The 13,047-nt window shown below is 46.0% G+C and overlaps 1 protein-coding gene across 1 annotated transcript in view; it reads left to right on the top strand.

Annotated features, from left to right (window-relative positions):
- Positions 1–13,047, top strand: part of Fbxo32 (F-box protein 32) — a 47,699-nt gene that overhangs the window by 22,888 nt on the left and 11,764 nt on the right. Inside the window, exons 5-6 of the mRNA XM_004661356.2 lie at positions 8,826–8,919; positions 9,673–9,857. Of these exons, the coding sequence (XP_004661413.1) occupies positions 8,826–8,919; positions 9,673–9,857 (279 nt within the window). The remainder of the gene's footprint in view (positions 1–8,825; positions 8,920–9,672; positions 9,858–13,047) is intronic.

The raw sequence follows: 13,047 nt of genomic DNA, 5'->3' as shown, positions 1-13,047 counted from the left end.
GAGAGACAAATGTCTCCTGGCTGAAGATAGAATTAATTCATGTAAACTTGGCCGTCCTTATTAAAATAATAAGTCCCCTAGTTAGATGTTTCACTTGCAAATAATATTTACCCAATCTTGACATGCCTGGAGATTACTAATGTTGCTGAAATTTTTCCTCTTCCAACCTGTCAGTGTTCAAACTCAAAGTCGGGACAAGGCTTTCCAGGTTTGTAATCTGTGCTCTCCACTGAGTAAATAAGGATCTTGGAAGGACCCAGCACTCCACACAGGCAGGGGCACTGTCTAGTGTAACTGAGAATTTCTTACAAAAGGCACAGCCTTCCTGTGGGCACTGGCTTGGATACTGAGCACGTGAGACGTAGCTTCGGGTTCTGGAAGCTGGTACTCTTTCCTGCCTCTGGTCACAGATTCTCCAAGCAAGCTGAGAAAACCCCCTTCCTAGGAGATGTATGATCTCTCTCTCCCTCTCTCTCTCTCTCTCTCTCTCTCTCTCTCTCTCTCTCTCTCTCTCTCTTTAATTCTTTAGAGAAAGAGGCAGAGACAGGGAGAGAAAGGGCACAGCAGGGCCTCTTAGCCACTGCACACGAACTCCAGACACACACACCACTTTGTGCATCTGGCATACGTGGGGACTGGAAAATTGAATCCGGGTCTGTAGGCTTCACAGGCAAGCACCTTAGCCACTAAGCAATCTCTCCAGCCCTGTGTTCCTAACAATATTCTGTGCCTGGGCAACAATATCAATGGTTAGCCTCCACATGGTTTTAACCTTTTAAACTCACAGGCAGGGGAAGCCGCTGTCTTTGTTGGTACTGCTAAAGGCCCAGATAATATCCCTCCGGGGCTCAAACTGCTTGCACTTCCGGAAAGTGTTTGAGATCTATTTTCATGACAGGGAACTTTCTCCTAGACCCCTGTGCTATGCTGCTCCTAGAGCATCATGGTGGCGCCGGTCCCCATGGGAACACTGGCCTGAAGGTTTAGGTGATCTACTATCGACCTTGATTGTGGCATTGACCATGAGGACTGGCCTCATCCAAAGTAGCTGGGAATTCAAGCTGACTGATTCACAGGTCCCTTCCAAATATAATATTCCTTGATTCTAAATGTGTGTTGGGTGTTTGGAATGTGCCAGATGGGGGCAGAGTGGTAAACGCCCCTGGGGTCTTGAGGCAAATCTCCTGTAGAAATAGCAAATATATGAAGTTCTGTGTAACTACACCTAAAGGGAGCAGGTAAGGGCCAGGAAGATCAAGAGGCTGGGGATTGTTTTCATGAAGATGTTGGAGGAGGTCTCTCTGAGCTCCCGGCAGGTGACAATTGAAGAGGAGACCTAAGGGATGGGACTGAGCTGAACAAGTAAAGATGTGGAAGAGGCAGAGGTCCAGAGATGGAAATGAACTTGGCCTATTCAAGGAATAAAAGTGAGACTTTGGGGCTTCAGAGATGGCTTAGTAATTAAGGTGCTTGCATGCAAAGCCTGATGACCCAGGTTCGATTCCCCAGTACCCAAATAAGCCAGATGCACAAGGTGGAGCATGCGTCTGGAGTTCATGTGCAGTGGTTGGGGACCCTGGTGCACCCATTCTCTCCTCTCTCCTCTCCCTCCCTCTCTCCCTCTTTCTCTCTCTCTCTCTCTCTCTCTCTCTAATAAATAAAATAAAAGTGGGACTTTGTATCTGGGGCAGAATGAATGTGGGCCCATTGTGCAGAATGAGGTTGGAGAAAGAAAGGCACCAGGTTCAAGAGCTTGAGGGTGTTTCTAAGTATAAAGAGAAACCGTTTGAGAATTTCAAGCGGGTGAGTGACAATAATTGATACACTTTTGAAAATGTGAGTGATTATGCCAGGCATGGAGGCGCACGCCTTTAATCCCAGCACTTGGGAGGCAGAGGTAGGAGGATCGCTGTGAGTTTGAGGCCACCCTGAGACTACATAGTTAATTCCGGGTCAGCCTGGGCTAGAGTGAGACCCTACCTCAAAAATAAGAATAAAAATAAAATATGAGTGCTGTGCTGGAGCAAGCTGGTGAGAGGAGAAGCTGCTGTTGAGTGGAGGGCGATGGCAGAGGTACCTCTTTTCCCAGTCGCCCTCCGCATATCACACCAAACTGTGGCTGACTCACTGTCCGAGATTGGCTATGCGGCATTGCTGGCAACTCTGTTTCTCCAACTCTCCTGAGCCAGGGCTGAAAGACAGGATGTGGTTTGGGCATGTGGTGACCACACCTCCCTCCAGTGGTACAGCCCCATTCTCTTAACTGCACAGTGAGTCCCTGCACACCATGGGAGATGCCACACTGCCAACTCGGTGATGACACGGTGGCATTCAGGAACAGCCTAGACCCGCCTCCCTCTTCCTCTTCACCCTCGACGCTCCTTCAACACAGCCACAAATTACTGGCACCTGGGCTAAAATTTGCCCAACAGAAAACAGCCACTTCCAAACAAGACATTTTCCTCCTCTTGTGACTAAGAGCCAAGAATCCAATTGGCTCAATTGTCTTGGTAAACAAATTGCTACATACAAACCTACCGCCTCCCCCGCCCCCCCCCACATCCCGCTGTCCCTACACAGAGATGAAATGGACAGATTCCAGCCTCTTCTTTAATGGTAGAGACACGCTGATATAGGAGGTTGACCCCTTGGCTAACCAAAACTATTGCCCCTTTCTGAATATGCTACTAACACTTTCTGGGCGTTATTTCTCCTTAATATCAAAAGCTGATTACTCAGGCTGGAGAGATGGCTTAGTGGCTGAGGCAGTTGCCTGCAAAGCCAAAGGACCCAGGTTCAATTCCCCAGCACCCACATAAGCCAGATGCCTAAGTTGGCGCATGTGTCAGGAGTTTGTTTGCAGTGGCTAGATGCCCTGGCCTGCCCATTCTCTCCCTCTTTCTCTCCCTCTCTTTCGCTTTCTCTCTGTCCCTCTCCTTCTCTGCATCTTTCTCTCAAATAAATAAAATAAAATAATTTTTTTAAAAAAGCCAATTACCTGTCACCACAGAGAATTGATATAAAACTTTCAGACTTTCAGCTGGGCATGGTGTCGCACACCTTTAACCCCAGCCCTCGGGAGGCAGAGGTAGGACGATCGCCGTGAGTCTGAGGCCAGCCTGAGACTACATAGTGAATTCCAGGTCAGCCTGAGCTAGAGTGAGACCCTACCTCAAAAAAAAAAAAAAAAAAAAAAAAAAACTTTAAGATTTTCCCCAGACCACAACCACCCACAGTATTATTTTCGGAGTAAAATTTGGCCCTACGTTGCTAAATGGATTGGCTTTCACAACTGAGGTCTTTGTGCTTATGATAATACATATTCAGGGCCAAAGAGATAGCTCAGTGGTTAAGGCACTTGCCTGTGAAACCTTAAGAACCCAGGTTCATTTCCCCAGTACCCAGTTACTTAAGCCAGATGCACAATGTGGTGCGTACATCTGGAGTTCATTTGTAATGACTAGAAGGCCTGATGCACCATTCTCTCTCTTTCTCTCTCCCTCTCAAGTAAAATTTACATATATATATATATATATATATATATATATATATATATATATATATATATCCAGTTTAAAAAATACATATTCACTATTAAACATATCTGGGCTCAAGCCTAATTCCTCCATTTGCTACTGCTACTGAACTTCACTGAATCTCAGTTTATTTGTGAGATGGAGAACCTACCTCATTGGGTCATCCTTGAGGATGAAACAGGAGATCATAAGCCTGAAGTGCTTAGCATAGTCTCTGGCACTTAGTAGCCACCCATTGCTGCAGGGTAGGTGCAGCTATGCAAGTCATAAAATGCAGTAACATTGACCCTTATGAACAAGTAGAGAGCAATGTTAAATGCCTCAGAAACATTTTTTTTAAAAGTGTAAGCACTTAACTGAAAACAAGCCATGCTTCGCCCAGTTAACACTGTTTTCTACCTGGCAATGATGTTACTTAGTCAGGTTCTCTGCGGTATTACGAAAGCTAATGATAACCATCTACGAGGTACATTCTTGGTACCAGGCACAGCGTGAATGCATTAGCAACACACTGGATCTGATCAGCAGCTCTGAAGTAGGTACTATTATTCTGCATAGACTATAACTGGGAAACTGAAGCAGGCAGTTTGACTCTGGAACCTGCACTCTTAAACTCTAATGATATGCACCACAAGTGGCCCTAGCATCTCATCTGGCCCTCCACTGTTTTCGCAAATAAAGCTTTATTGGCACACACTCACACATGCACATTCACTTAAATATTGTCTCTGGCTGCTTTTGCTCTACGACTGCAAAAGCTGTGTTACTACAAAGACCATTTGACCCACCAACTTTAAAATATTTATTATCGGGCACTTTATAGAAGTTTGGCAACCTCAGATGTCAACTTTAAACTGCTCTAAAAGACTAGAATTGGGGAAAGTAACTTCACCAATAATAATGATGATACCTTATGTTTGATCTTTGCAGTGAATTTTTACATACATATCTCACTTGTTCTTTTAACAATGCTGTGGTAGTCTTTTTAAAAATGAAGAAACAGGCTACATGACTAGACAGAAAACTGCATGAGTCTAGGATCATGTGTTTTACCATCATACACCTGTCACCCACCTCAGTGTTAGGATAGAGTGACACTCAGAGATACTTGTTAAGTGAATGGCAGTTGTAAAGGTCACATGGCCGCAGAGTCGGGATCTCTTCTTTCAGGGTTCCACAGCTGCCTCGCAGTAAAAACAGGGACTTTCCTTTCAGACAGGGTGAAACAGAACAGCTACTGTGTCATTCTGCCACCAGGCACAAAATTTTGCCACTCCTTTACGTCCCCACCTCAATCAAGGAAAATAATTTCAGTCAGCCCTGAATACTTTTTTAAAAATATATTTTATTTATTTATATTAGAGAGAACAAGAGGCAAAGAGAGGAAGGGAATGGGCGCACCAGGGCCTCCAGCCACTGCAAATGAACTTCAGACACATGTGCCCCCTTGTGCATCTGGCTTACGTGGGTCCTAGAAAACTGAACCAGGATCCTTTGGCTTTGTAGGCAAATACCTTAACTGCTAAGTCATCTCTCCAGCCCCCAAAAGAGTTTTTAAAAAATTTTACATATTTTTCAGAGAGGGAATGAGCACAATAGGGCCTCCAGCCATCGCAAACAAACTCCAGAAGCATAAGCCACCTTGTACATCTGGCTTTATGTGGAATCGAACCCCTGTCCTTGGGCTTTGCAGCCTTAACTGCTGAGCCATCTCTCCAGCCCCCAAAAGGCTTTTTATTTCCCCTTAAATGCACAGCCACAACCTGCAGAGGCTTCTTCAATACTTTGTTATAGCCTACACAGTGTTCTGGCTATTTTCAAAAAAGATTAAGATGGGCATCCTCGGGAGCTGGTGATCACATGGAACCTGGATTCTGGATAGATTTCTGGCCAAGATCCTTGTGCCCTCCTCCTTCCCCCTGCCCACCTCCCACCCAGCGATGAGTCAGTGCTCAGCATCTGCCCTGCATAAGCAGGTTTGGCTTTTGTTTTCTTTCATCTTGTTTTATGATGGTCATGTGAGGCTCTGGGTATTAATAAACCATCAGCTCTTGCCTTCTGGATCCTGCTTTTGGTCAGGGAGAAGATGAAAGGTTTACTTTAGACGTTCCTTTTGCACCGTTTTGTTCCTCTCTTGACTTACCACATGATAGCTGGTGGCAAGACAACCCTGTGTGGTAGCCTCGACTAGTGTTTACTCATCACCTGTCACATCCCTTTGTCAGCTCCTGACTCCACTGTTAGGTCGGCTAATCCCAACACAGCAACGTTGCCTTCGCCTGGTCAGATGGTCGCACCTGGCCCTGCACACGGGAAAGATACAGTGCCAGGCAGGAAAACATTTAGGGTTTGGGCATTTTTTTTTTGTCTCCCAGTTTAAAGCAAAATTATGCTCAGGCTGTATGAGGTTTGTGAGGGATTGAAAGGGCTCAGTGAGGACAGAATTTGTATAGAAAGAAGCGCCTGGGAAGCAGAGATGCTGTGACCTGCCTGCGGCATTGATCCTACAGCAGCTGTCCTCTGTGGGCCTGTTTTTATTTTATTTCTTTTTCCTTTCTTTTATTCTGTTTTGATTTTGCAGCCCTGGTGTTTATACTGCATCGCATTTCTTCCTTCCGCCTTGATTCTAGCACCCAACACAGGATGGCAGTCCATTGTTTATAGACCTGAGATAAAGCCTGGTGAGGACCTGACCAGAGGAGATATTCGCAGAAAGTCTCATAGGGGCGCAGAGTCCAAGACGTGAAAGGTCTTGGTTTTTGTACTAAGCCTGAGTCTAGTGGAGGCTTGGTTTGTCTCCATTTTGATGAAATTAATTGGTTTAACTTTATAGTAACCCATTGACATGCTAACCTTGGAAACATGAAGTGTCTGCTCTTGTTCTCCTGGGTTGGGAAAGACACGACTAAGTCCTCTCATTAGTTATAGAATAGCTCATAAGAGTTATGCTCTTAAGCCTTACCTTGCTCATCTGAGAAATGGGTGGGCAAGATGACTTCTGAGACCTCTTGCTATCTAAAGTCCCATTTTTCAACCATAGAATCTCTGCTTATTTTTTAAGATCATGCCACATCTGACCAAATCTTTCTGCAGAAGGAAGGAAGATTGAACTAAGAATGTACCAACTGCTGTTTTCTTTATTTCTTTTCCTTTTCCTTGGCAATAACAAAGGTAGTAGGAATGGACATAGTCCTTCGACAAGCAAACAGATCTTTCCTTAGCACTTGATTCTTGCCAGGCCCCTGTGAAGGGCTTTGTTGTAGTTACGTTTACATTGCTGGGACAAAACACCCAACCGAAAGTAACTTACAGTCTCCAGAGGAAGCTTGTTCGTGGCAAGGAAAGGATGGGAGAAGGTGGGCATCACTTCTTGCCATAGAAGCTGGCAGAAAACAACAAGAGTGAGCTGAGCTCTGGCCAAAGGGAGTTGGCTGTAACACCCCTACGCCCACCCCAGCAACACCTTGAGCAAGGCTCCACCTCCCAAATTGCCCCCAGCTGGGGCCTAAGTACAAAACACTGGAGGCTGTGGGGAACATTTGCCATTCAAACTACCACAGGCTTCATGTGCATGACACTCATAGCAACCTTGAGGCTTCTGAGTATCATAGAAATGCAACCGAAACAGCAAAATAGAAAACAAAATAGTGACATGAACACAGAGCTAATAAGTGATCAAATTAGGACTTCATCACAGCCATCAGCCCCAGGGACCCTCATCTGAGCCTCTAGGGAGAAATAGGTATACACTGAACATCCTTTAATTTGTCTTTCTCCCTGTATTAGCCTTTTTCTTTTTTTAATATTTATTAATTTGAGAGAGAGGGTACAGAAATAGATGAGAAGAGAGAGAAATGGGCATGTCAGGACTTCCAGCCATTGCAAACAAACTCCAGATGCATGTGCCCCCTTGTGCATATGACTTATGTGGGTCCTGGGGAATTGAACCGTGGTCCTTTGGCTTTGCAGGCAAGCGCCTTAACCACTAAGCCATCTCGCCGTCCCTGGTTAGCCTTTTTCAATGGGAAGATGAGTACCATGAGAGATTCTAATAGAGCCAGATTTATGTTTTAAAATATTTTATTTAGGCTGGAGAGATGGCTCAGTGGTTAAGGTTTTGCCTATGGAGACTGATGACCCAGATTTGGTTCTCCAGTATCTAGGTAAAGCCAGATGCACAGGGTGACACATACATCTAAAGTTCATTTGTAGTGGCTCCACACCTGGGGTGCCTATTCTCTCTCTCTCTCTGTCTCTTTTCCCTCTTTCTCTGTCTCTTTGCTTGCACAAAAAATAAAATAAAATATTTTATTTATTTATTTGACAAAGAGAGAAAGAGGTAGATACAGAGAGACAGAATGGGCATGCCAGGGCCTCCAGTCAATGCAAATGAACTCCAAACACATGCACCACCCTGTGCATCTGACCCTTTTTTTGTTGTTGTTGTTCATTTTTATTTATTTATTTGAGAGTGACAGAGAGAGAGAGAGAGAGGCAGGTAGAAAGAGAGAGAGGAGAGTGGGCACGCAAGGGCCACCAACCACTGCAAACGAACTCCAGACGTGTGTGCCCCCTTGTGCATCTGGCTAACGTGGGTCCTGGGGAATCGAGCCTCGAACTGGGGTCCTTAGGCTTCACAGGCAAGCGCTTAACCGCTAAGCCATCTCTCCAGCCCGCATCTGACTCTTCATGGGTAGTGGGGAATCAAACCTGGGTCTTTTGGCTTTGCAGGCAAGGGCCTTAACCACTGCGCCACCTCTCCAACCTTAGACAGATTTATTGAACATACAGAAGCAGGTGACATATGGAAAAGATCCCACTTCCTCCCAACATGCACGTGGTTGCCACGCGGGCTTTGCAGTGTCTTGGGTGCACTGGGTGCTGGGAGGGGGAAATGAAGTTCAAGTGGAGGCAGAGCAGTTCCCACTGGGGGTGATAATGCAGAGCTTCATCATTCACAGGTCGCAGGAGGCTCTGTTCCCTTCAGAATACTGTCAGCTCCCCTCTCTCAAGTAAAATGGATTAGCCCTGGCTGAAGCCACAACTCTTTGTAGGTTTAAAAAAAAAAAAAAAAAAATTTAAATATTCTGCCTGACTCCTGGATTTTGAATTCCCTCCATTTGTCTTTCACTTTGAGCATCTGCTTTTTGATGGCCCGGTGGCCCTGCCTGCCATGTATCTCCTTCTCTCCTGTCAGTCACAGCTACGTGTCATGTGACTCGAAAGTGAAGATTAGAGGAGAAAAATATCTCTGTATTCTAAGCTGGCAACTTCTATTTTTATCCGCAGCTGTTGGAACTGATAGCAAAGTCACAGCTCACATCCCTGAGTGGCATCGCCCAAAAGAACTTCATGAACATTTTGGAAAAAGTAGTACTGAAAGGTGAGCTTCTCTCTTGCCCCTTTTTATAGGTGCGGGGATGGGCAGGTGGATTTCCTGATCAAGTACCATGTTACTAGATAGAAAGCCGTGTGAGTGAGCGGACGTGTGTAGCCATGACTGCATTTCAGGGGTGCCAGATCTCAGGTCAGAAAAGGGGGTCCGCTCATACATGGCCCCCCGCCTTTTCTTTAGGATGATAATTTTGCCTTGCTAAAAGTCTGGATGGCTTCCCAGTGAGGACACAGGTCCCACCCTTGGCTTTGGACCCTCAGAAATGGAGCTGAATGGAGACAGAGTACAGTTATCGCTAGATAGTTTGAGCCAGAGGGGATCTTAGATCTATCTCTGGGACTAGAAATAATATACCTGTAATCACCCTCCCCCCGAAAGATTAGTCAGAGCCCAGAGTTCCAAGGCCCAGAACTGCAGAACTGAAAGATGTCACTGGTCACTGCTGAACAAAAGAAGCAGCTTTCTGATGGGTGGACATTGGCGCTGACGCAACGGAAAGAGAAAGGGGCTTTTGAGAAGCCCAGGAGGAGAGAACAAAGAGGGACCTAGATAATGGAAACTCGACCCGTTAGCCTCGAGTGCAGAGGCCTGGCCAAGTGCTGCACAAACACCAGTGAGAAAGAAAACCGTATCCCCAGAGGTAACAGGAGCGGATGGAGATTTAGGAAAGTCCACTTATAACATGCACGCTGTTCAGTATCCTAACGTGAACTTTCTTTCTTTCTTTCTTTCCCACTCAAGTCCTTGAAGACCAGCAAAACATTAGACTCATAAGGGAACTACTCCAGACCCTCTATACATCATTATGTACACTGGTCCAAAGAGTCGGCAAGTCTGTGCTGGTGGGCAACATCAACATGTGGGTGTATCGGATGGAGACCATCCTGCACTGGCAGCAGCAGCTGAACAGCATCCAGATCACCAGGGTGAGCGGAAGCTGGCCTCCTCCAGGCCCTCGCCTGCGCTGCTCAGATGCCGGCAGCCGGCCAGGACTTCAAGTCCATCCTGGTGATGGAGGAGCTGGTCTCTTCTGATTTTATACCTTATGCCAGGGCTGTGTGTGGCCTGGGGGCTTCCTGAGAAAGGGAGGTGGGAAGAACAGGGTCAAAGAAAGTGAAAGTTGACAGCCAACTGGAACATCACGGGAAAGCGGGAGCATGGTTTTCAGAGGCAGGGGGAGGGGAATAGGGTTGCTGGCTGTCTTCAGTAAGGGTTCAGGATCTCTCTCCCACTTCCTAATAAAGAGAGAGCTGCTTCCAGCTTGGGGATGCTGCCATGAATGCCACAGACTGCAATAGACTGGGAAGGTAATGGCTTGGGAAACAGGTAACCAGCCTTTCAAAATGCTAGTTCTGCTCGTTGGCAGTTACAACAAAGGAAGACTTGGATTCAAGACTGGGAAACGATGATCAGTTCTCAACCCAAAGCAAGAAAATCCCTATTCCCAGCAAAGTGTGGCACTATAGATTTGAAAAGCAAAAGAGATGACTGATATGTAATTATCATTTCTTTTGGCTTTCGAATATAGCTCACCTCTGAATCTTGTCCTCTTAATGGGGAGCAGGAAGCCTGAGGCGCACAAGAGACACAGGCGTAATCGCTCAGGGCTGGGTAGGGACTGACATGCTCAGGAAGCTCATGCAGTGCTTTGCTCCCTTATCTAATCGCCCACGGAGCTGGTGAAGTGGCTTCTCCCCAGGACCCACGCTGATAAAGCTGGGAGCTGAACTGTGTATCAGGAGAAGGTAGCATGCAGCCCCCCCCCCACACACACACACACCTCTTATAAATAAATCACTAGCCTGCTATGGAAAGTTTTTGAATGCAGTGTTATTTGTTTCCCTGTCAGTGACTTCTCTATGTCTTGATTTCTTAAGCTTCAAATCAGGGGGGAAATTAGAAGCCTCAGAGTTATGGGACTTCCTTAAGGTCACTTAGGCCGACACCCCCACATGCACACACCCACATACGCACATGCATGCGCATACATGTACACCCAGGGGAGAGTATAAATGTAGAACATCTTTGAGAAACTACCCCAATTATTTGATTATCCCAAGAGAATTAAGCAGTTTTTTTTATTTTTTTTGTTCATTTTTATTTATTTATTTGAGAATGACAGAGAGAGAAAGAGGTAGATAGAGAGAGAGAGTGAGTGAGAGTGGGCATGCCAGGGCTTCCAGCCACTGCACATGAACTCCAGACGCGTGCGCCCCCTTGTGCATCTGGCTAACGTGGGTCCTGGGGAATCGAGCCTCAAACCAGTGTCCTTAGGCTTCACAGGCAAGCGCTTAACCACTAAGCCATCTCTCCAGCCCTAAGCAGTTATTTTGATTAACCTGACTTACTCTGAAAACACTCCATTTTCATCTCTGAAATATAGACATAATTTGATCATGTATATTTAAATCCAAAATTCCATTCTTCTACACAGAAAATCCATTTATGCCTTCTCCTTAATTGCTAGGGTTCTCTGTGACCTGGACATAATATTTGCTGTCTAAGTAGCAGGTAGGAATTGCCCAGCCAGTAATGGAAATGAACAAGTCCTATATGTTCTAGGGACAGCTTCCCGCCAGCAACTCGAACATCCATTTAGATGCTCCCACTTACCCGGAGCTTACCCTTTTCCCTCTGGGCCCCTCATAGGAGCCCCTCTTGGCTCCCATTTCTTGCACTTCCGGGGACTTACTTTCCTACCCACTCATGGGAGATAGCCATTGTAGTTACTATTACCCTTCACGGGACAGGGATGGAGTAGGGAGCTCGAGAAGCCCAGTGGCTTTGCCAGTGTGACATTGCAATTAGGCTAGATCTGAAGTCAGAACTCTGGACTACTTATTCCTAAAATGGCCAAGCATGCTTAACATCGGTGGTTTCCAAACTTTTTTTTTCCCCATCTAGCTTTCTTCCAACTATTTATCCACTGATCCAGCTTTTAGAAAAACAAAATGTTTTAATCTAGTGAAACCCTATGCAGAAGGGATTCAACACAGAAGTTCCTCTCCCTTCTCCTCCAGGTGGTCCAGCAGAGCCCCACTCCTCACCACACTGCCTTGGGGCCTCTTAGCTTGCCACCTTCCCTGGCCACCTGAATTAGTAAAGCACCTATCACATGGTGTTCAGCACCAGCTGAAATGATCTCATGCCCTCTGTCCTCCATCTCCACCCACTGGTTTACAAACCCTCTAAGGAAAGTGCATGATCTTTTTCTCTATTCACTCTCTCCATTCCTCATTTGGAAAACAGGGGCAGGGGTGCCCACCTCAGTGTGAGAGTTCACATAGGTATGTAAACCCGTGCATTAGTATGTAGACAGCAGCTGGAACGGTGTCTGGTGCCTAGTATGTAATATAAATGTGTTAGATGTCATTACTATCAAGGGCTTGCCTGTGCACACACTCTGTCTTTCACATGCGTTACTTAACTCAGTGAATAATTGTAATTAAGATGAGTGGTTAAAGTTTACTGGGCACTAATTGACTGGGCTAAGTGCTTCTAAGCATTATCTCATCTGCTCTACCCAGCAACACTGGGAGATATACATTTCCTCATTGTATAAATGAGAAAAATTAGACTGAGTAGTTAAGAATACAGTCATCCTCAGTCTCTACAGTGGACTGATTCCAGGACACCCTGAAGATACCAAAGCCTGTGGATGCTCCAGTGCCTTATAAAAAAGGGCAGAGTGATTGTGCAACCTACGCATCCTCCTCTGCACCTCACGCCTCCTTTAGACCACGTTCAGTGCATAATCAAAGCTATGGGCACAGAAGTTGAGGACAAGGAAAAGAGGGTAGATGTGCAGTACAGAGGCATTTTTTTTTTCTCAGTGTTTTCCATCTGTGGTTGAATGCAAGGATGCAGAACCCCAGGATATGGAGGACAGAGTGTGAATTTTGCTGGGGACCCCACACTGGTATGGGTAGGGTCTCCACAGAACTGTACAAAGGCCACATTTATAGTGGTTGTTTTTTGTTTGTTTTGGTGTTTGTTTTTGTCTTTCGAGGTAGGGTTTCACTCTAGCTCAGGCTGGCCGGGAATTCACTCTGTAGTCTCAGGGTGGCCTCGAACTCACGCTGATCCTCCTACCTCTGCCTCCCCAGTGCTGGGATT

The sequence above is a fragment of the Jaculus jaculus genome, chromosome 2 (genome assembly GCF_020740685.1).
Source record: "Jaculus jaculus isolate mJacJac1 chromosome 2, mJacJac1.mat.Y.cur, whole genome shotgun sequence".
In the NCBI taxonomy this organism is placed as follows: Eukaryota; Metazoa; Chordata; class Mammalia; order Rodentia; family Dipodidae; genus Jaculus; species Jaculus jaculus.
Note: the sequence above shows the minus strand (reverse complement) of the source record. Positions and strands in the feature narration are given on the sequence as shown.